A 23,947-nucleotide genomic window follows, 5' to 3' on the forward strand; every position below is an offset into this window, starting at 1 on the left:
AGCTCTATGGTAAACCGTCTGCGGTTTGTCTCACGTCCCCTCCCACCACCTGTAAAAGCGTTCAAGCAGCTAAATAGCCGCTATAAGGCTACTTTCAGATTGGGACGTTGTGGCGTCGGCGGTAAAGCGGTGCTATATTTAGCGCCGCTTTACCATAGTTTTAGTGGCGCTATGCCGGCGGTTTAGTGGCGCTACCCCATTGTTTTCAATGGGAAGGGGCGCTTTAGGAGCGGTGAATACACTGCTCCTACAGCTCTCCAAAGATGCGGCTTGCAGGACTTTTTGTACCGTCCTGCAAGCGCACTGCTCCAATGTGAAAGCACTAGGGCTTTCACACTGGAGACACAGGAGAGGCGATTTACAGGTGCTATACATGGCGCTATTTTTAGCACTGTAGCGCCTGTAAAGCACCTCAATGTGAAAGTAGCTTAAGGGCTTTTACTTTGCAGGGAATCGTTTGCTTCCCAACGGGAAGTGGTTAAAAGCTGGAGAGTGAAAAATCGGGCTCACTTCTGCATTAAAACCAATCAGCTTCCAGATTTTTTTTTTTTTTTTTTGCCAAAGCTTAATTGAACAAGCTAAAGTTAGAAGCTGATTGGCTACCCTGCACAGCTGCATCAGATACTGAGTGTTCGCGTTTTTAGTAAATCTACCCTTATGGGGCAGCAAGCATTTAAAATGTAACCTTTTCTTGCATAAGTGGAAAAAAATTTATTATTGTAACTTCTTCCCACCCGCTCACAGTAGTTGAACTTTCTTTCAGGTTCATGCACACGGCCCCTGCCGACCCATGCTGTGATTGGGCACAGCATGGGTTTGGTAGCTGATTTCAGCCAATGATTTTGGCTGAAGTTGGCTGATTAGCCTTGCTAATGCAGAATCCTTAAATAAGCAACATTTAGGTGGGGAGGACTATCCTCCACAAGTGAGTGCAGTTGTAAGCTGTAATAATAGACCTATGTAGCGTAACCACAAAAACAAAATGAATAAATAAAAAAAGGGGGGGGGGGGGGGTTGATAGAAGTAAACACATGAAGGTCTCCTAAGTCCTACTTATTCAAATAGGGCGGCTGTAGTTTGGGGCTGGAAAGGGGAGGACCAAAACGCCTAAGAGAACTGTGAGACTGCAGTATGAGATTGTCAAAGCGGGCGTAATGGAGGCATTTCAAGTTAGAGGCCCAAACCGGGCATAAGAGGGCTGCGGGAGGGAGATAAGAGATGACAGCAGACTGAAAGATGTGAGAAGGCAGACAAGGGAACAAATAAATGGAATAAGAGAAAGCAAGGGTAGGAAGGGGGGTAAGGGTACCACTAGGGGAGGTTAGGAAAGCGATGACAAGTCAAGGTTCAGGTAAGAGGAATCATTAAAACAATAGGGTGTCATCAATGCCAAGGGGAACGTAGTGTGTTACCCAGGGTTGCCAAAGTTTCTTAAATTTGCATACTTTATCTAGCAGGACCACTTCCAGATTGGCATGAATCAATGCCTGGGTGATTGTTTTTGGCCGTAGTTACACTGTGGGGGGACTAGCAATCTGGCTGTTTAAGCAGAAAAGTAAAAGCAGCACACATTACACGTTGTTAGGCACACAGTTAACCCTTTGGTTGCTGCTAGGTGTTAACCCCTTCCCAGCCATTGTCATTAGTACAGTGACAGTGTATAATATTAGCACTGAACACTATTAGTGTCACTATTGATGTCAGTGTACCTCCAAGCCAGCATCAGCTAGCTCCAGATTGCCCACCACACTAGCACAGTCCCACTGAAAATTGCAAAGACATGTAGCACAATATATTTTGGCCTTGTAATTTATGAAGACATTTTATTATTATTATATATTTTTTATAACTGAAAGAAGAGAATTTATTACAATTTTTTATTTTTTATATATATATATATATATATATATATATATATATATATATATATATATATATATATATATATATATATATATATATATATATATATATATATATATATTATATAAAATAAAGACCCAGTGCTGATCAAATACCACCAAAAAAAGCTCTATTTGTGAAGAAAAAAGTGATGATAATTTTTATTTGGGTACAGTATTGCATAACTGCACAATCGGCGGTTAAAGTAGCGCAGTGCCGAATAGCAAAAAAAAAAAAAAATGGTCTGGTCATGAAGGGGGTAAAAATGGTTAAGCGGTACATAAACCTGTTCTATAGCACTTCCTAGCTGTAAAGTACACATGCCTTTTTGTGCCATGTCTAATATATAGAGATGATAGCCTGAATGTCATTGGTGCATCCATACAACTTCAGTGCTCCTCCTACTTTTACTATATAATAGTGATGGTTCAAGCATATCATTTTTGTCTTTTTAGACTGGTCTATATTTAAGATGTTTGCTCGCACAGTAACAGAACCTTGCCCCCTTGCAACACAAAGCAAGATCTATGTGGATTCTGGATTTGATAAGGTAAAACACTGCATTGATGCTAAAATAGCATTTTTTTTTTTTTTAAGTTTTTGAAACTATTTTGCCCTCTTACTCTGAGAATTCGTCATGGACTTGGTTGCATGTTAAAGTATAACTAAAGGCAAAACTTTGTTTTTTTTTGTTTTTTGACAGAGTGAATAGAGATGAGAACACCTGTCAGCTTTTATTGCTGTCTGTGCCCCTGTTAACCACTTAAAGACCAGCCTCGTTTTGGATTTTAGGTGTTTACATGTTTAAAACAGGTTTTTTTGCTAGAAAATTACTTAGAACCCCCAAACATTATATATTGTTTTTTTTCTAACACCCTAGAGAATAAAATGGCGGTCATTGCAATACTTTTTTTTGCACCGTATTTGTGCAGCGGTCTTCTAAGCGCTTTTTTTGGAAAAATTCACTTTTTTGAATAAAATAAGACAACAGTAAAGTTAGCCCAATTTTTTTTTTTATATTGTGAAATATAATGTTACGCCAAGTAAATTGATACCCATCATATCACGCTTCAAAATTGCGCCCGCTCGTGGAATGGCGTCAAACTTTTACCCTTAAAAATCTCCATAGGCGACGTTTAAAAAATTCTACAGATTGCATGTTTTGCGTTACAGAGGAGGTCTAGGGCTAGAATTATTGCTCTCGCTCTACCGGTCGCGGGGATACCTCACATGTGTGGTTTGACCACCGTTTTCATATGCGGGCGCTACTCACGTATGCGTTCGCTTCTGCGCGCGAGCTCGTCGGGACAGGGCGCTTTAAAAAAAATTTTTTTTTTTTTTTAATTATTTATTTTACTTTATTTTATTTATTTTTTCACTGTTTTTTTAAAAAAAATAAAATTTGGATCACTTTTATTCCTATTACAAGGAATGTAAACATCCCTTGTAATAGAAAAAAGCATGACAGGTCCTCTTAAATATGAGATCTGGGGTCAAAAAGTCCTCAGATCTCATATTTGGACTTTAATGCAAAAAAAGTAGTTTAAAAAAATTACACAAGAAAAAATGTGCCTTTTAAGAGAAGTGGGCGGAGCTGACGTAATGACGTCGCTCCGGCCGTCCTATGGTATGGAGACGGGTAGGCGCAATCTTAGCCTTACTCGTCTCCACACTGAGGAAGGGAAAGGACCCGATCGCCTCCGCCGCTACCGACGGCTCCGGTGAGCGGCGGGAGGGGGGGTGGCATCTCTCCCGCCGCCAATAACGGTGATCTCACGGCGAACCCGCCGCAGAGACCACCATTATCGTGTACAGAACCGCCGGCCCTAAAGATGGATACCTCGGTTGTGGCAGCAGCTGCTGCTGTTACAGAGATATCCATCTTCAAAAAAATGACGTGTATATATACAGTGGCCGGTCGGTAAGTGGTTAAGAAGATTCACCCTCTGTCCCGTTTCCCATTTTTTTTAAAGTAAAGGAAAATCCCAAACTTTGGGTTGTCCGCAGAAAAGTATTAGAGGGGATATCGTCCAATGGACACTAGGTCTGGTGACCCCCAAGAAATTCTTTAACCACTTTAAGACCATGCCTTTTTAGGAATATTTTTTGTTTACAAATTTAAATTAGTATTTTTTGCTAGAAAGTTACTGAAAACACCATATTTGCTCAGCAGTCTTTCAAACGCAACTTTTTTGGAAAAAATACACTTTTTTTGAAAATAAAAGTAAAGGTAGCCTAATTCACATTTAAAAAAAAAAAAAAAAAAAAATGTTACTCCTAAAGTAAACATCCCTTGTAATAGAAATGAGCAAGACAGGTCCTCTTTATTGCGAGATCTGGGGTCAAAAAGACCTCAGATCTTTTTACCTTTTTTTTTTAAAAGCAAAAAAAAAAGTTACATTTTTCCTTTTTAAGGCCGAGAGGGGGAAGTGACGTCAGACGTCGCTCCGGTCCTCCAATGGCATAGAGCCGAGTGGGGGATATCTTGCCCTCACCCGGCTTCCTGCCCAGGCATCCGACAGAACGGATCGACTCCGTGCTTACCGACAGGTCCGGTAAGCTCGGAGACGACCGGGAAGCTGCAGAAGGGGGCACCTTTCCTGCAGCCTCTAAAAGTGATCTTGTGGCGAATCCGCCACTGAGACCACTTTTATCTGAAAGAGAATCGGCCACAGTAACAAAGGATACCAGGGTTATGGCAGCTAGCTGTTGCCATAACAATCAAATTAATGGCGTAAATGTACTGTGGGCGGTCATCAAGTTGTTAACTTGCAAAAATTTCCTCTCGCTTCCTGTACAACTATGGGGCAAGAAGTAAAGGGAAATTTCCCCAGCTGGATGCAGATGGCAAAAAAATGTAATGGGAGAAAAAAAAAAGGTTTTGCCTATACTACTTTGAGGCTGGGTTCACACTGCTGCGGTGGCAGACATCGCATGTGATTCGCAGCGCACTGCTGTTCACATCACATGCGATGTCTGTGCTGTGCGATATCAGCCATACAGATAGTATGGCTGATATCGCACCGCATTCGGTCCAAACTCGCACAGGACCCTTTTTTTTGTTCGGACCAAAATCGGATCGCATGGGTGTTCACACCTATGCGATCCGAAAATGTCCGAATTGTCAGTTCGCATTGCGATATGCGGGCTGAACTGGGGGTGTCATTAACATTGTATGACACTCCCCAGCAGTTCGCATATGGCAGTGTGAACTGCCGTGCGAGTTGGTGCGACGCGGGAACCCGCAGTAAATTTGCTGCGTTCCCGCACCGCAGCAGTGTGAACCCAGCCTAAAGCTTTGGCTTTATCCACCCTACAATACAGTGCAGATGTTTTAATAGCCTTTGTATACCCAGTTGAATGTATGGATTATGATGGATAGAGGACTGAGTTATAGTTGAGGCACAGAGGCTTGTGTACAGTGTGCACCTGGGTTCAGAGGGCTGACCGGGCACAAGGAAGATTCTTTGCTGACTAGTATGTGTTACTGGCTTTAGTTTTGATAAAAAAAAATATATATATATATATACTGTATTTATCGGCGTATAACACGCACCCCAAGTTTAGGAGGGAAGTTTAAAGAAAAAAACTTACATTTAAATGTCCATCAATGCAGCCTTATCAATGTCCATCTGCAGCCTTGTCCATAATTGCAGAATGATCAGTGTCCATCTGCAGCCTTGCCCAGTCTCATTGCAGCATGATCATTTAAAATTAGCACCGCCGAGCTACACAGAGCCGGATGTCCTGTGTACTCGGCTCCTCTTACAGTCCCGACCAGTCCCACCCCTTGGCCCGGCTCCTATGATGGACATAACACAGGTCCAATGGTGGGACTGGGCGTGACTGCGAGAGGAGCTGAGCCTAGCTGAGAGTACACAGTACACTCGGCTATGTGTATTTCGGCGGCGCTCGCTCCTCTCCCCTCACAAAAAGCGGGGATCAGCGTATAACACGCACCCATGATTTCCCCCTGATTTTAAGGGGATAAAAGTGTGTGTTATACGCTGATAAATATGGTAATTGAGTTTACCAGATATGTAAAATTGGCTCATACCATTCTGTTCCAGGGGTTTCCTTTTATGCAAAAGAGTCTGTTGCTGTTCTGATAGGAGGGCCTTGGAGATGTTATGATCAGTATAACAATTTTCCAAATTCAAAAAAATTTGACAATCTCTTCTTTAACTTATGGGATTTCCTTCTTGTATGAGGGATGTGGATTGTTTTAATACTGTGGCTTTCTTTTTTTACACTATAGGAGTCGGATCTGTTTGAGGTGACTCCTCCCTCATCTTTGGATATTCAGGTTCAGATCCACAGTGATCCGAGGGTGTACACGGTGTATGATCTTCTAGAACCCAGCTTCTTCAATACTTCCAGAAACCTTAATGTAGCACTGAGGTGGAAGGGGGGCTCTGCTGACTCGGGTGAGTTCTGTTGTGGTGTTCCTGGATCTTGACAAAGAAAATCAGTCTAAGGATACAGAAATATCTGTGAATGGGAAAAGTTCTCAGCAATACATAGACCTCAGTCTGTGTCAGTCTATAGCCATCAGACAATCCATGGAACATTGAAAACATTTGAAGATGGCCTTACAGCAGACTATGCATATCTTGGGTTGTATAGCTATGCAATTTTAGACCTTTTTTTCTGGTTATTAAGTGCAGTGTTTATGAGCGTACTGGAGCAAGCTGAAATAGGGAAGTACAGGCTTGAGCTTCTAGAGAGGGGGTATTGACTTTTAGTTACTAAAAAAATGTTTTCAGCCGAGGTCCGAATCTCAAGTTTGTGCAACGACTCACAAAAATTGTAATCACTGTATGTCTATCAAAAACTGAGCTTTACCATTTTCATAGCATTTCAACAATATTTATTGTCAAGTTTCAGTTATGACATTCTTATGTCAGTTGTCGCCTTCAGAGTGCCCCCTTACATCAGATTTTTCAATGCGAGTCCCCTCCTAAGTCAGTTGTTCCCATCAGAGTGCCTCGTTAGAATAATGTTCCACCACCAGAGTGCCCCTATAAAATCCATCCAAGTGGACAGCATACCTCCAGTAGCCAGGCAGGCACAGGTGGGAGCTGGCAGAAGGAACAAACTGCAGGGGGCATTAGCTAGGCTGAGAAAATTGGTACAGTAGGTGACCGCGATATTGTGTCAATCTCGCCGCAGTTATCGGCGAGATTTGACACCTGCGAGCCCCATCGCGGGAGCCAGCGCCGAGATGGCTCACTCATCGGGAAAGGAAAACGTTTTTTTCCTTTCGCGATGAGCGACAGGCAGTGCTGACAGCTGTCTGGTATGAATCCTGAGGGGGAACGCCGCGCCAAATTTTAAATGGAAAAAAACGGCGTGGGTTCCCCCCCCCCCCAGCGGCATACCAGGCCCTTAGGTCTGGTATGGATTGTAAGGGGAACCCCCTACGCCGAAAAAATTGGCCCAAAAATCCATACCAGAACCTTATCCGAGCACGCAGCCCGGCCGGTCAGGAAAGGGGGTGGCGACGAGCGAGCCCCCCCTCCTGAGCTGTACCAGGCCGCATGCCCTCAAAATGGGGGGGTGCCTTGGGGGAGGGGGGGCGCCCTGCGGGCCCCCCCCACCCCAAAGCACCTTGTCCCCATGTTGATGAGGACAAGGGCCTCTTCCCAACAACCCTGGCCGTTGGTTGTCGGGGTCTACGGGCGGAGGGCTTATCGGAATCCGTGAGCCCCCTTTAATAAGGGGGCCCCCAGATCCTGGCCCCCCACCCTATGTGAATGAGTATGGGGTACCCCTACCCATTCACCTAGGGAAAAAAGTGTCAATAAAAAAAAAAAAATAAAACACAGTACACAGGTTTTAAGAGTAATTTATTAGGCAGCTGCGGGGTCTTCTTCTGACTTCTCCCGATGTTCCGCCTCTTCTCCCGGGCCCCTCCACTATCTTCTTCCAGCTCTTTTGCCAGCAGGGGCCCGGTGTGGACTCTCTTCTTATACAAAATCTGAAAATAAAATATATATATATAAATATAATTTTTTTTTTTATTTATTTACATAGGTTGAAAAAAAGACACAAGTCCGTCTAGTTCAACTAGTTTAAATTAAAAAAAAAAAAAAATCATACAATCCCATATACACAATTCTTCACTCCAGAGAAAGGTGAAAAACCCCAGCAAAGCATGATCCAATTTGCTCCAGCAGGGGAAAAAATTCCCTTCTGATATTCCCTGGATCAACTTTACCAATAAATATTAGTACCTAATTGTATTATGTACATTTAGGAAAGAATCCAGACCTTTATTAAAGCAGTTTACTGAGCTCTGGCCAGAACTACCTCTGGAGGGAGTCTATTCCACATTTTCACAGCTCTTACTATGAAGAAACTTTTCCGTATTTGGAGATCTTTTTTTCCTCCAGACGTAAAGAGTGCCCCCTTGTCCTCTGTGATGACCTTTAAAGTGAATAACTCAACATCAAGTTCACTATATGGACCACTTATGTATTTGTACATGTTGATCATATCCCCGTATACTGACTGCTTTCCACTCATATGGCATAGGACATCATATGGCATCCTTAAAATGAAGTGGTGATATGTGGATGATTCTTGCAAATACAGGCATCATCCAGATATCTTTGTTTTCAGCCGGCGATTCCCTCAATTTTAAAAGCCATCCTAGCGGCTGTGTCCCCAGCTCTTTACCACATGATCAGCTGTGTCCAATCAGCTGGTCAGGATGTAAACATTAGTCGGTTAGCAGTGCAGTCCCAACAGAGCCCATCAGTGCAGCCTATCAATGCCAATCATTGCATCCTCATCCGCACACATCAGTGAAGGAGAAAAATTGCCCGTTTGCAAAATTTTATAACAAACTATTAGAGTCCTTCATTTTTCCCTTTCCGTCATTTCAGGACAGCCACAATAGAGAGATAGTCTCCTCCCCTTCCTCTGGAAACACTGCGCCAGCCCATAAAATCTCTCCTCCCCTGCCAGACCTCAGTTATTAGTGTTTCCTCCGGTGGGGAGACACTGTGCAGAGGAACCAGGCCGGGTGCAGTCAGGGAGACTGTGGCCTCTTTCTAAAAAATCATCCCTAGGGAAGCAGGGGCTTCCAGGATGAAGAGTGGCGGTACATACCGCAGCTGAAGCCACCCCTTCCTTGCCGAGCGCGGCATCAGGTCGTGGGGGACCCCTATCGCGTCCACAGGGCCGCAGCATGGAGACAGTCCGCTCTCCCCTGTATCCATACAGGCCGCAAAAGTTTGGAACCAGCGGGCCGGACGACGGGTGACGTCATTTCCGGCGGGGGGGCGGACGCTTTCCCTTTTGACCCGCGACTTCCGGTTCCGGGTCGCGGGGCTGATAGGGGGCCGGGCTCAGGCTGGAGTGAGTCGCTTCACATGTACACAGTGTGAGACTCTACACAGGCAACCACCTGCAGTCATGTCTGAGGCAGATGCTGCAGCTCATTCGGACGCTGTCTCCAGCCTTCCAAAGGTAAGAGTTCCCTGGGGAGGGGTCCTCTCTATCTAAGGTTTGCTCTCCCTCTTGTATGGTTCCTTACTTAGAGGGAGGGCAGTCCCCCTGGGTGGTCAGGGGGTGGGGGGGTGAGCGCAGTTCCCTTAAGGTGGATCTGGTACACCCCCAGGGTTGTTTCCACTTAAACTTGCTGGAAGTAATATGTGTTTTTTTTGTATGTATTTTCAGAAATCTACAGAAAAAACAAAGTCCACTCATGTCTCTAAAAGGAAGTGTGCCTCTTGTAGAGACAGTTTAGGGGAAGCATGGACTAAAGTTTTGTGTAAAGAGTGCATAGACTCCCTGGTTAAGGAAAGGGAATCTGAACAGCAGTCTGGGTTGGCAGCTTCTGTGAAAGAGCTGTCATCCACCTTTTCATCTTTTAAAACCTTATTTGAGACGTTCAAGCTTCCCTCTAAACCCATTCAGCAGGACACAACCCCGCCTCATGCTCAGGGCTCTGCACCTGCCAGATCTACCAATTTAGTTATGGCAGAGGAGATGTCAGGCCCTTCCGGGGTGGAGCGGAGGCAACCGGACAGTGGCACGTCTGATTCCCATGAGGAATCAGAAGGGGAGGACCAGGACGGGGAGTCCAGGAAAATCTCCAGGTATAAATTGTCCCTGGATGAGATGGAAGATCTCTTGGGGGCAATATATACAACCCTCGGGATACACGAGGATAAAAAACCCCTATCTCTCCATGACCTTATGTATAAGGGCTTGGGAGATCAAAAAAGAAAAGTTTTTCCAGTACATGAAGTGCTGGTGGAAACGATTAAGAAGGAGTGGCAGGATCCTGAGAGGAAACCCTTCTTTTCTAGCTCCCTTAAGAGAAGGTTTCCATTTTCAGAGGATCCAGCGTCCATTTGGAATAAAAATCCCAAGTTGGATGCCGCCTTCTCTCAGGTCTCTAGACACACAGACCTGGCATTCGAGGATATGGGGGCTTTGTCGGATGTCATGGACAAAAGGATACACTCACTTCTAAAAAAGACGTGGGACTCAACTGTGGGTAACTTAAAGCCAGAAATGGCTGTTACGGTCGTAGCCCGCAATTTAGAGCACTGGCTTTTCCAGATTCAGGAGCACATTGAAGCTGGCACAGCCAAGGAGACTATCCTAGCCTCGTTCCCCACGATTCTGCGAGGAATCGCATACATTGCAGACGCCTCAGCAGAGTCGGTCCGTATGTCGGCCAGATCAGCGGCGCTGGCGAATTCGGCCAGAAGAGCGCTCTGGCTGAAAACTTGGCCGGGGGACACCGCCTCCAAGGTCAAATTGTGCGGTATACCCCTGACAGGTGATCTACTCTTTGGCCCTGGTTTAGAGACGGTCTTAGACCGTACAGCGGACAAAAAGAAGTCCTTTCCGCCTAAGAGGAAAGCCCCAGCTCAGACGAGAAAGGGGTTTCGTCCGAAAAAAGGCAAGGAATCTCCCAAGCAAGGGAAGAAAACTTGGGGCCAAAGAGGTAAGGGCAGAGGAGGGGCGATTTTTCGCCCTCCTGAGAAGGCCCGTAAAGATCAATGACTCTCTAGGGACGGTGGGAGGAAGACTGGGGGCCTTCCTTCCACAGTGGGAGACCCTCTCACCCAATCGATTCATCCTGGGGGTCATAAGAAGGGGGTATCTCTTGGAATTCTCAAGACCACCCCCGCAAAGGTTCCTTATTACGAAGCTTCCCAGCTGCACAGCAAAGGCCGAAGCTTTGGTGGACGCCCTGAAGGAACTGGAGATTCAGAACGTAGTTCACAGAGTACCAAGGGGGCAGGAAGGAGAGGGGTTCTATTCCCACGTATTTGTGGTGAAAAAGCCCTCGGGAAAATTCAGACTGATTCTGAACTTAAAACCCTTAAACAGGTCAATTTGCTACAAAAGGTTCCGCATGGAGTCAATCTTTACGGTCAGGGCCCTGCTACCACACAACTGTTATATGGTGTCTCTGGATCTCATCCCTATCGCAGAAACCTCCCAGAGGTTCCTCCGTTTTAGCAGTAGACCTGCAGGGCACAATACTGCATCTGCAGTTTCAAGCACTGCCCTTCGGGCTATCCTCCTCGCCCCGCATATTCACAAAGGTACTGGCAGAGGCGTTGGCCTTCCTGCGACTCCAGGGGGTATCAGTTATAGCCTATCTGGACGACCTGCTTCTTTTTGCAGTATCCCCAGAACAGTTGATCCGAGACCTCGATCTAACCAAGAGGGTTCTAACAGGTTTGGGGTGGCTGCTGAACTTAGAAAAGTCCAGTCTCATTCCCTCACAGCGCATTGTGTACCTGGGGTACCTGCTGGACACTACGCTCTCGAGAGTTTTTCTTCCAAGGGAAAAAATTCTAAAACTGGACAGAGCAGTGTTCTCCCTCCAGTGCAACCATCTGGTGTCCAAGAGGTCCATAATGTCAACATTAGGCCTTCTAACTTCTACTCTTCCAGCAGTGCAGTGGGCAGGATTACATTTTCGCCCCCTACAATCATATGTACTAAGAGTATGGGACCACAGTCAGAGGGATCTAGACACCTTAGTACAGGTTCCCCATCAAATAAAGAGATCTCTTTGGTGGTGGAGGAAGGAAGTGAACTTGTCACAGGGACGTCTGTGGCTCATCCCAGTCCCACAGATCCTAACCACGGATGCAAGTGGCAAGGGCTGGGGGGCACATCTGGGATCCCTTCTAGCGCAGGGCACATGGAAGGGTGACGAGCTGCAGAGGTCTTCCAATTGGAAAGAGCTGAGGGCAGTAGGCCTAGCCCTCAGATTCTTCAAAAAGGAACTCCAGGGCCACCATGTACAGGTACGGTCGGACAACTCATCCACCGTGGCCTATATAAACAAGCAGGGAGGCACCAGGAGCGGAAGTCTGCTGGCCCTAGCAGAAGACATTCTAAGCTGGGCCGAGTCCAACACTCTCTCACTCTCAGCGGTTTTTCTGAGAGGGGAGAGGAATATAATCGCAGATTTTCTCAGCCGGAGGAGTCTAAAGGAAGGAGATTGGGCCCTCAACCAGGAGGTTTTCAATCTCATATCCGAGAAATGGGGACCCCCGGAAGTGGATCTTTTCGCTTCAAAAGACAACGCGAAAACCCCCTGTTTTTTCTCCCTAAACGCAGGGGAAGGAGCACTGGGAGTGGACGCATTATCTCAGAATTGGCATTTCAGGACATGTTATGCCTTCCCTCCTCCGGTACTATTACCGGCGGTTCTGAGGAAGTTTCAATTAGAGAGCACCTCTCTTATTCTGGTAGCTCCACATTGGCCGAAAAGGGCATGGTTTTCAATCCTCAGTCAGTTAGCAGCGGAACCTCCCCTTTTCCTTCCACCTCGAAAGGATCTTCTGTCGCAGGGTCCAGTCCTCTGCCCACAGGTGCAGCAGTGGAAATTAGCGGCCTGGCTACTGAGGAGGGTATATTAAGATCCAAGGGGTTTTCAGAGAGCTTGATCTCTACCCTCCTCAACAGTAGGAAAAAGGAGACCCGTAAGATTTACAAAAAGGTCTGGCTCCTTTTCAACAAATGGTGCATAGAAAACTCCTTCTCGGTGCAGAGTCCCGTAGCTGCGTTGGAATTTCTGCAGTGTGGAGCGGACAAGGGTTTATCTGTAGCTACCCTTAAAAGTCAGGTTTCAGCACTCAGTGCTTATCTGGAGAAGTCTCTGGCTACCAATCCATGGGTGGTCAGATTCTTTAAGGCACTGTCAAGACAGAGACCTACCAGGGGTCGTCCCTTTCCCGGGTGGGACTTATCTCTGGTTTTACAGAGCCTTACGGGAAGTCCCTTTGAGCCATTGGACAAGTGCCTGTTAAAGGAACTTACCCTAAAAACAGTATTTTTAGTTGCAGTAACAACTGCCAGGAGGGTCAGCGAAATTGAGGCGTTATCAATTAGACCTCCTTTTTGTGTTATTTTGCCAGACAGGATAGTCCTTAAGACTGATCCAGCTTTTTTGCCTAAGGTGGCGTCAAGCTTTCATAGAAGCCAGGAAATAGTCCTACCCTCGTTTTGTCCCAATCCTTCAGGTGAAAGGGAACTAAGATTTCATTTTTTAGATGTAAGGAGGTGTATCCTACAATACCTAGAGATGACTAAGACAATAAGGAAGTCTGATTCTCTATTTATTTTATTTTCTGGGGCCAGAAAGGGTCTCAGAGCGTCCCGACGCACGATTGCCAGGTGGCTTAGATTAGCTATTGGGCAGGCATATTCTTTAGCGGGGAAGGAGGTCCCTAGAGGCATAAAGGCACACTCCATCAGAGCAGTGGCAACTTCCCAGGCAGAGAAGGCTGGAGCAACGCCAGAGCAAATATGCAAGGCAGCAACATGGTCCAGCTACTCCACTTTCGTTAGACATTACAGAGTGGACCTGGTGGCGGCAGGTGAGCAGGCTTTTGGGCGAAAAGTTCTGCAAGCTGTAGTCCCACCCTAATTGGTAAGTGCTCGATTATCCTCTCTATTGTGGCTGTCCTGAAATGACGGAAAGGGAAAATTAAAGTTACGTACCGGTAACGTCTTTTCCTGTAGTCTTTCAGGACAGCCCTAGTTACCCACCCTAAGCTTGGGGGGGTCTTATTAAAGACCAGAACGCAATATGGTAATGATATTGATTGGTATGTTATTAATGTGTTCTTGTGTCTCCCCAGCTGGCCGGAGGTACTCTTGAAAGAACTGAGGTCTGGCAGGGGAGGAGAGATTTTATGGGCTGGCGCAGTGTTTCCAGAGGAAGGGGAGGAGACTATCTCTCTATTGTGGCTGTCCTGAAAGACTACAGGAAAAGACGTTACCGGTACGTAACTTTAATTTTTATTTTTTTTTTGTTTAGCAAAAAAATTTAAAACCGTGTTGATTTAAATTCCACCAAAATAAAGTTCTATTTGTGTGAAAACAATGCTAAAAATGTCACATGGGTACAGTGTTGCATGACTGCGCAATTGTCGTACAAAGTATGACGGCAATGAAAGGTGAAAATTGGTCTGGGCAGGAAGGGAGTAAAAGTGCCCGGTAGACAAGTGGTTATATACCATGATATAATCGCATACTGCCGTTTTGGATCAAACTACATGGACTGCATTTGTAAAAAAATAATTCCTCTTCTTTTTTTTTTTTTTTTTTTTTTTCCACACAGGCCTGCCACAGCCCCCTGTTTTCCATGCTGAACGCTATGTGAGTGGTTACGGTCTTCAAACTGGTGTGATCAACACCATGATTTACAACAACCACCCATACCGAGCCTTCCCTGTAATGATACTGGAGACTGTTCCCTGGTACCTCCGACTGTATGTCCATACACTGACCATCATCACCAAGGGCAAGGACAACAAGCCAAGTGAGTGTTCAAGGAAGTTCAACAAAAGCATTTATCAGATATCCACAATGTAATTATAGATTGTAGGTGGGTGACCCAGGAGTTAATGAATATGTTCACACTGTAGAAAAAGTGGTCCTTTGACCCTGAGCAGCATGCATGGTAACCTTTTGATAAATGGAAAGGTAATTTTCCTGCTGTGTCAGTGCAAAAAGTATAAAATATGTTGTCTCTGGTGAATACAGTTCTTGAAATCATTCTCAGTACGTGCTTTATTAACCGCCTACCACAGATTCAATGCGTCGGAGCAGCTCTCCTACACTGGATCACGTACATGCACTTCCGGGTAGTCGGTGCGCGTGCCGCCCTGACTATGCTGTCTTTTGCTACAGCACAAGCCGATCAGTGGGTCCCAGACAGTTTATTTATGCCTGGAATCTGTTGAGCAATTGACAAGAGAGCTCTGAGTTGGTAAACAACACAGAGCTCTCTACCGACAGCAGCGATGTGCCATATTTTTTTTTTTTTTTTTTTTTTGCTAAGCAGGGAGTAAAACAGTACATAGTGCACACAGTAAACATTGTAGGCACACAGTTAACCGCTAAATGTTAACCCTTTCCCAGCCAGTGTCATTAGTACAGTGACGTATATTTTTAGCACTGATCACTGTATTGGTGTCACTGGTGATGTCATTGTCGGTTCATGTCAAATTGCCTGCCACACTATCAGTCACACTATAAGTCACTGATCACCGCCATTACTAGTATAAAAATAAATAAATAAAAATTCTGTGTATATATCCCATAGTTTGTAGACACTATAACTTTCGCACAAACCAATCAATATACACTTATTGAGAAATTTTTTTCTTACCAAAGACATGTAGCAGAATACGTTTTGGCCTAAATTTATGAAAATTGGATATGCTTTATAGCAAAACGTAAAAAATATTGTTTTGGTTTTTTTTTTTTTTTCTTCCCAAATTTGTTTTTTTCGTTTATATAATAAAAAAAAAAAAAACAATGTAACTGCAAATTTGGTTACTCTCAAAGTGGATGTTTTGCCATCTACTGCAGGGTCCCCAACCCCCGGGCCTGTTAAAGTGGTAGTATACCCCTTTTTGACATTTTTACCTACAGGTAAGCCTATAATAAGGCCGCGGTCTGTGATAGCCGTATGCGGACTGTGATCACAGACCGTGGCCGCCGCTCACCTCATGTTGTGCGGCCATGCCTATGTGTCCTCTCCCAGCTCCTCCATCCGCCCGGGCCGAAGCTGTCATCCAGCCAGCAGGGCAGGGGGCAGAAGGAGCTGCAGATTGGCATGGAGAGCTCCTCGCACCCCCTGCCTTGCTTATAGGATGACGTCTTCAGCTGGGCAGGTAGGTGGGAGCGCGGAGGAGCCGGGAGAGGACACACTGACTGATAATAGGTAGGAGTCCTGTGCAGGAGATGCAGAGCCTGGAATGGGGAAATGTTATGTTAGAGAGGAAAGGAGGGGAGTCAGACTGCACGGACACTGTGATTGCTAAGGGGACTGCACTTTAGAGGGGCACTGTAATCATTACAGTGACCCTTTATTGTGTAGTTCCCCTTACATCACAATGCAGTTCACCTAATATCGCTGCCCCCTTTTACGTTACACAGCAGTTCCCGTTACATTAATGTAAAGGGGGGGCTGTGATGTGAAGAGGAGCTGAGTACACTGTGGAACTATGATATAAAGGGGGCACTGTGTTGTAAAGGGGGTTGTGGTTTGAAGGGAGCTGAGGACAATTGGCTGCCATGAAACTGGTCCCTGGTGCCCAAAAAGTTAATTTGCTAATCTACTGTAATCACAAATGATTATTCTACACCTAGGTTATATCCACTATGTACCTGCCAAGGATCGCCAGCGCCCCCATCTCCTTGAGATGTTAATTCAGCTGCCGCCTAATTCCATCACAAAGATTAGTATCCAGTTTGAGAGAGCTCTGCTGAAGTGGACAGAGTACCCACCGGACCCGAACCATGGATTCTATGTCAGGTAATCCTTAACATTGTAGACCCCTCTATGTAGAAAAACCTTTTTTGTTTGTGTTCTGACCAAAAGAAGTCTTAAGCTGTCCCTAGACGGAGTGATTTTCTTTCTTGCAGGAAAGAAAATCGCTTGATTTTCCCCATCAACACAGTTGGTGGTGTTGGGGGAATCCCTTCCGTAGAGCTATTGTTTTCTCCTGGATGGACGTGGAAAGCTGTCCCTGATGGGAGAACACAATGATTATTGCTATCGGCTATAACCGCCGCTAGTAATGATTGCATATAAAATCCGATCAGCGCTTGGGTACAACCAGCCTGCCCATACATGGTTTGAATCTCCGGTGGTTCCTTGCTGAACCGGCTGAGACTGGAACCATCTATGGCCAGCTTTAAAAGCTCAATCCTGAAACTAACCATTTTATCATTAATGTAATCAAGTGAATGATCTCCTTTGATCACTCACTTGTGTGTTGATATCAACACAAGCTATTATGCTCTGTTAACAGGTATTATTATTATTTATATATACAGTGTGTGTGTATGTATGTGTGTATATATATATATATATATATATATATATATATATATATATATATATATATATATATATATATATATATATATATATATATATATATATATATATATATATAATTTTTTTTTTTTGTTTTTTGTTTTTTTTGTTTTTTTTTTTTGTTTTTTTAACAAAGTAGATGGGTTACACAACTAGACCTGAAATAGAAGCCAAGATTTTCATTTGGGACTCATACAGTGGAGCACTAAAAAATAATAAAAACTATAATGTGTAAAATACAGCTAATAAAGTGCATACAGGGATATTTATAAAGTGCACTCAGATATGCAAAAAATGATATCACTGGATCTCAGAATGCATCCATATCAGTAAGGGTCCTTTTCACACGGGCAGATCTGTTTGATGGACTCCGCTTGCTCGACGGGGATTGATCCGCTGAGCAGGCGCATGACAGGTCCGTCTCCACTCACTGTGCTGAGATGGAACTGTCAGAGTTCCACTCACCTCTATGGGGAGCTCGCATGATAACGGATCGCCTGTCCGTTTTTACATCCAATCCTCCAGGTAGATGGAAAATAGGGACACCATCCGTCTGCATTTGGCGGACAGGATCAGATAGCAGCAGGTGCCAGCGGACATGTCACCGCTGACATCCACTGCTCCATAGTGCTGAATGGAGTGTCCAATCAGGTCCACCTGAAAAACTGACAGGCGGATCTGATTGGAAAGCCTGTGTGAAAGGGGCCTAAGGCTATGTTTCCACTATTGCGTCCCCAAAGTCGCGCAATTTTGCCGCGTTTTTTTACCGCGACTTTTTACCGCGATTTGAAGCAATGCCTGTGTCTATGGACCTCAATCGCATCAAATTGGGACCAAAGTAGTGCAGGGACTACTTTGAAGTCGCACAGATATGAACGGTACTCATTGGAAATCATGGGGTACTATTTGTCATGCGACTTTTCAGTCCCAAGTCGCATGAAAAGTCGCACTAGTGGAAACATAGCATTTAATGTGTGTGTTCAAACAATGGGGTTGATTTACTAAAACTGGAGAGTGAAAAATCTGGTGTAGCTGTGCATGGTAGCCAATCGGCTTCTAACTTCAGCTTGTTCAATTGGGCTTTGGCAATAAAACTTGGAAGCTGTAGTTTGCACTCTCCAGTTGTAGTAAATCCGCCCCAATGTATCCACAAAACATTCATAAAAGTGAAAAATAATTCCACTGGGGAAAATCCTGCTTGAAGTATATCACAATCGGTGTCCATATACAAACTTCCCCACACTGTGAGCATATCCTTGTGTCATCCCACTCCACAGGGCTAGCGCTCACCTTCTGTATATGACCTAAAAACTAACATACCATATATTGTCAAAAGTATTGGGATGCCTGCCTTTACACATGTATGAACTTTAATGGCATCCCAGCCTTAGTCTGCGTTGGCCCACCCTTTTGCAGCTATAACAGCTTCAACTCTACTGCTCATCAGGCACTGATGTTGGACAAGAAGCCCTGGCTTGCAGTCTCTGCTTTAATTCATCCCAAAGGTGTTCTGTCGGGTTGAGGTTAGGACTCTGTGCAGGCCAGTCAAGTTCCTCCACCCCAAACTTGGTCATCCATGTCTTTTTATGGACCTTGCTTTGTGCACTGGTTCAAATCATTTGGTGGAGGGGGGGGGGGGATTATGGTGTGGGAGTGTTATTCAGGGGTTGGGCTTGGGCCGTTAGTTCCAGTGAAGGGAACTCTTAAGGCGTCAGCATACCAAGACATTTTGGACAATTTCATGCTCCCAACTTTGTGGGAACAGTTTGGGGATGGTTCCTTCCTGTTCCAACAAGACTGGGCACCAGTGCACTAAGCAAGGTCCATAAAGACATGGATGAGCGAGTTTGGAGTGGAGAAACTTGACTGGCCTGCAAAGTCCTGACCGCAACCCGATAGAACACCTTTGGGATGAATTAGAGCTAGGGCTGGAAGATTTTCTTTAAAAAAAAAAAATCTTCGATTCTCTTTAAAAAAAAAAAAAAAACTTGATTCATGATTCGAATCGAGGTTGTTTTTTTTTTTTTTTTTCTTTGGAAACCGCGCCGGTCCTGAGGCGCAGCGGGCATGAGCTATTAGGTGAGGCCGCGGCTTCGGCCTAGTCTGCGGCGTCTGGCCTCGCGGACTAGGCCGAAGCCGCGGCCTCACCTAAAAAATTCTTGCCCGCAGCTCCTCGGGACCGACGCGGTGTCAGCGCTGGTCCTGAGGCGCTGCGGGCATGAGTTTTTAGGCGAGGTCGCGGCTTCGGCCTAGTCCGCGAGACGCGGTGAAAGGAAAAAAAAATCTAAACAAAATCGATTTGCTTAAATTTTGAATAGATTTGCCCTTTCAACTCGGTTGAAGATTTAAATCTATTTTTTCCCCAGCCCTAATTGGAGCAGAGACTGCGAGCCAGGCCTTCTCATCCACATCAGTGCCTGACATCACAAATTTGCTTCCGGAAGAATGGTCAAACATTCCCATAGACACACTCCTAAACCTTGTGGACAGCCTTCCTAGAAGATTTGAAGCTGTTATAGCTGCAAAGGGTGGGCCAACTCAATATTGAACCCTACAGACTAAGACTGGGAGGCCATTAAAATTTATATGCGTGTAAAGGCAGGTGTCACAATACTTTTGACAATATAGTGTATTCTTGATAGGTGAAACAGACTTGCACCCTTACAGGGTAAACTGTTGCTATATCTTTACAGTCTTATAACCTCCAGGGCACATCGCACACTGGCTTAGAAAGATGAAACTGAGTGCCACATTCTGTAAAACTGTACATTTAATAAAACATCATCAAAAAGCATTAGTGAAGTACACTGGAATATGCACATAATAAAGAACTCGCTCAAAATCCCCTTTCTGTCACTGCCACTGGCCCAGCCAGACTCTGTTGCCTGGAAAAGTCAATCCCAACCTTGGTGTTACTTCCGATCTGTGCGTTTGTCAAACTCTGCCCTACACGTTGGTCACTTATTTATAAAGATAAATTTAAATTCTTTTTATTCCTGAGTGTAATAGAAAAAAAAACATACAAAGGTTCTACACACTTCAGTGGAAACCTTTCTTGTTTTGGAGTGTCCTTTAGGTTAAGTGCCGGTTCACACAGGGGCGGCACGACTTGCAGGTCGCCTCAGCGAGGCGACCTGCAAACGACTTCTGAGGCGACTTGCAAAACGACTTCTGTATAGAAGTCTATGCAAGTCGCCCCAAGTCGCCCCCAAAGTAGTACAGGAACCTTTTTCTAAGTCGGAGCGACTTGCGTCGCTCCTATTAGAACGGTTCCGTAGCACAGAACGGGAGGCGACTTGTCAGGCGACTAGGTCGCCTGACAAGTCGCCCCTATGTGAACCGGCACTTTAGGTCTTCTACAGTGTCTTTCTGGTATCTGCTAGGAAAGTGTTTTGATACATCTTTTTCTATGTATACTATATGGCCTAAAGCTCCAAATGATTGAGTTGAGGTGTGTACAGTGAAAGATATTGGTAATTCTAAAGCATACAAAAAGATTTAGACCATTGTGCATTTCCAACCTTGTAGCGAAGGTTTAAGGAAGACTATTTTCTGTTCCACCGTTACTGTGTCCTTGTGTACAAAGCCAGCTCCATAAAGCCATGGTTTGATGAGTTTGGTGTGGAGGAACTCCAGTGCACAAAGCTTTGACCTCAACCCTACTGGACACCTTTTGGGGTGAATTGGAATCTGGTGCAGCTGTGTATGGTAGCCGAACAGCTTCTAACTTCAGTTTGTTAACCACTTGCCGACCGCCTCACGTCTATATACGTGAACAGAGCGGCACGGGCAGGCAAAATCACGTACCTGGTACGTGATTGCCTTCCCGCGGGCGGGGGGGTCCAATCGGACCCCCCCCCCCCCCCCCCCCGGTGCCGTCGGCATTTGGTTGGGAGCGATGAGAGACAAGGGGGAGACCATCCGATCGTGCCCCCCCTCGCGATCGCTCCCAGCCAATGAGAAACATCCCCTGCCTCTGTATAGTACACAGAGGCAGAGGATGTGATGTCATCTCTCCTCGGCTGGGCAGTTTCCGTTCCAGCGCCGAGGAGAGACGAGGGCCTGATCCCTGCGATCGCTAACAGTTTTCTTGGTAGCATTTTGGTGAACTGGCAAGCACCAGCCCCTGGCAGCATCAGATTAGCGCCAGTACCGCTAACACCCACGCACGCAGCATACGCCTCCCTTAGTGGTATAGTATCTGATCAAATCAATATCTGATCCGATCAGATCTATACTAGCGTCCCCAGCAGTTTAGGGTTCCCGAAAACGCAGTGTTAGCGGGATCAGCCCAGATACCTGCTAGCACCTGCGTTTTGCCCCTCCGCCCGGCCCAGCCCAGCCCACCCAAGTGCAGTATCGATCGATCACTGTCACTTTTTTTTGTAGCGTTTTGGTGAACTGGCAAGCGCCAGCGGCCTAGTACACCCCGGTCGTAGTCAAACCCGCACTGCAGTAACACGTGGCGAGTCCCATAAGTGCAGTTCAAGCTGGTGAGGTGGCAAGCACAAGTAGTGTCCCGCTGCCACCAAAAAGACAAACACAGGCCCGTCGTGCCCATAGTGCCCTTCCTGCTGCATTCGCCAATCCTAATTGGGAACCCACCGCTTCTGCAGCGCCCGTACGTCCCCCATTCACATCCCCAACCAAATGCAGTCGGCTGCATGAGAGGCATTTATATGTCCTCCCGAGTACCCCTACCCAACGAACCCCCCCAAAAAACATGTTGTGTCTGCAGCAAGCGCGGATATAGGCGTGACACCCGCTATTATTGTCCCTCCTGTCCTGACAATCCTGGTCTTTGCATTGGTGAATGTTTTGAACGCTACCATTCACTAGTTGAGTATTAGCGTAGGGTACAGCATTGCACAGACTAGGCACACTATCACAGGGTCTCCCAAGATGCCATCGCATTTTGAGAGACCCGAACCTGGAACCGGTTACAGTTATAAAAGTTACAGTTACAAAAAAAAATGTAAAAAAAAAAAAAAAAAACACAAACAAAAATAAAAAAAAATAGTTGTCGTTTCATTGTTCTCTCTCTCTCTCTATTCTCTCTCTATTGTTCTGCTCTTTTTTACTGTATTATATTCTGCAATGTTTTATTGTTATTATGTTTTATCATGTTTGCTTTTCAGGTATGCAATTTTTTATACTTTACCGTTTACTGTGCTTTAACCATTTTTTTGTCTTCAGGTACGCCATTCACGACTTTGAGTGGTTATACCAGAATGATGCCTGCAGGTTTAGGTATCATCTTGGTATCATTCTTTTTAGCCAGCGGTCGGCTTTCATGTAAAAGCAATCCTAGCGGCTAATTAGCCTCTAGACTGCTTTTACAAGCAGTGGGAGGGAATGCCCCCCCCCCCCCCCCCCCCCCCCACCGTCTTCCGTGTTTTTCTCTGGCTCTCCTGTCTCAACAGGGAACCTGAGAATGCAGCCGGTGATTCAGCCAGCTGACCATAGAGCTGATCAGAGACCAGAGTGGCTCCAAACATCTCTATGGCCTAAGAAACCGGAAGCTACGAGCATTTTATGACTTAGATTTCGCCGGATGTAAACAGCGCCATTGGGAAATTGGGGAAGCATTTTATCACACCGATCTTGGTGTGGTCAGATGCTTTGAGGGCAGAGGAGAGATCTAGGGTCTAATAGACCCCAATTTTTTCAAAAAAGAGTACCTGTCACTACCTATTGCTATCATAGGGGATATTTACATTCCCTGAGATAACAATAAAAATGATTTAAAAAAAAAATGAAAGGAAAAGTTTAAAAATAAGATAAAAAAGCAAAAAAATAAAGAAAAAAAAAAAAAAAAAGCACCCCTGTCCCCCCTGCTCTCGCGCTAAGGCGAACGCAAGCGTCGGTCTGGCGTCAAATGTAAACAGCAATTGCACCATGCATGTGAGGTATCACCGCGAAGGTCAGATCGAGGGCAGTAATTTTAGCAGTAGACCTCCTCTGTAAATCTAAAGTGGTAACCTGTAAAGGCTTTTAAAGGCTTTTAAAAATGTATTTATTTTGTTGCCGCTGCACGTTTTGTGCGCAATTTTAAAGCATGTCATGTTTGGTATCCATGTACTTGGCCTAAGATCATCTTTTTTATTTTATCAAACATTTGGGCAATATAGTGTGTTTTAGTGCATTAAAATTTAAAAAAGTGTGTTTTTTCCACAAAAAATGCGTTTGAAAAATCGCTGCGCAAATACTGTGTGAAAAAAAAAAAATGAAACACCCACCATTTTAATCTGTAGGGCATTTGCTTTAAAATAATATATAATGTTTGGGGGTTCAAAGTAATTTTCTTGCAAAAAAAAATAATTTTTTCATGTAATCAAAGTGTCAGAAAGGGCTTTGTCTTCAAGTGGTTAGAAGAGTGGGTAATGTGTGACATAAGCTTCTAAATGTTGTGCATAAAATGCCAGGACAGTTCAAACCCCCCCCAAATGACCCCATTTTGGAAAGTAGACACCCCAAGCTATTTGCTGAGAGTCATGTCGAGTCCATGGAATATTTTATATTGTGACACAAGTTGCGGGAAAGAGACAAATTTTTTTTTTTTTTTGCACAAAGTTGTCACTAAATGTTATATTGCTCAAACATGCCATGGGATTTGTGAAATTACACCCCAAAATAAATTCTGTTGCTTCTCCTGAGTAC

General features: G+C 45.1%; 1 protein-coding gene across 1 annotated transcript in view; it reads left to right on the forward strand.

Moving 5' to 3' along the window:
• PIGT (phosphatidylinositol glycan anchor biosynthesis class T) overlaps window positions 1–23,947 on the forward strand; it is a 58,168-nt gene that overhangs the window by 22,740 nt on the left and 11,481 nt on the right. Inside the window, exons 7-10 of the mRNA XM_073606341.1 lie at window positions 2,358–2,452; window positions 6,161–6,329; window positions 14,516–14,716; window positions 16,555–16,720. Coding sequence (XP_073462442.1) covers window positions 2,358–2,452; window positions 6,161–6,329; window positions 14,516–14,716; window positions 16,555–16,720 — 631 coding nt within the window. The remainder of the gene's footprint in view (window positions 1–2,357; window positions 2,453–6,160; window positions 6,330–14,515; window positions 14,717–16,554; window positions 16,721–23,947) is intronic.

The sequence above is a fragment of the Aquarana catesbeiana genome, linkage group LG12, assembly GCF_042186555.1.
Source record: "Aquarana catesbeiana isolate 2022-GZ linkage group LG12, ASM4218655v1, whole genome shotgun sequence".
NCBI lineage: Eukaryota > Metazoa > Chordata > Amphibia > Anura > Ranidae > Aquarana > Aquarana catesbeiana.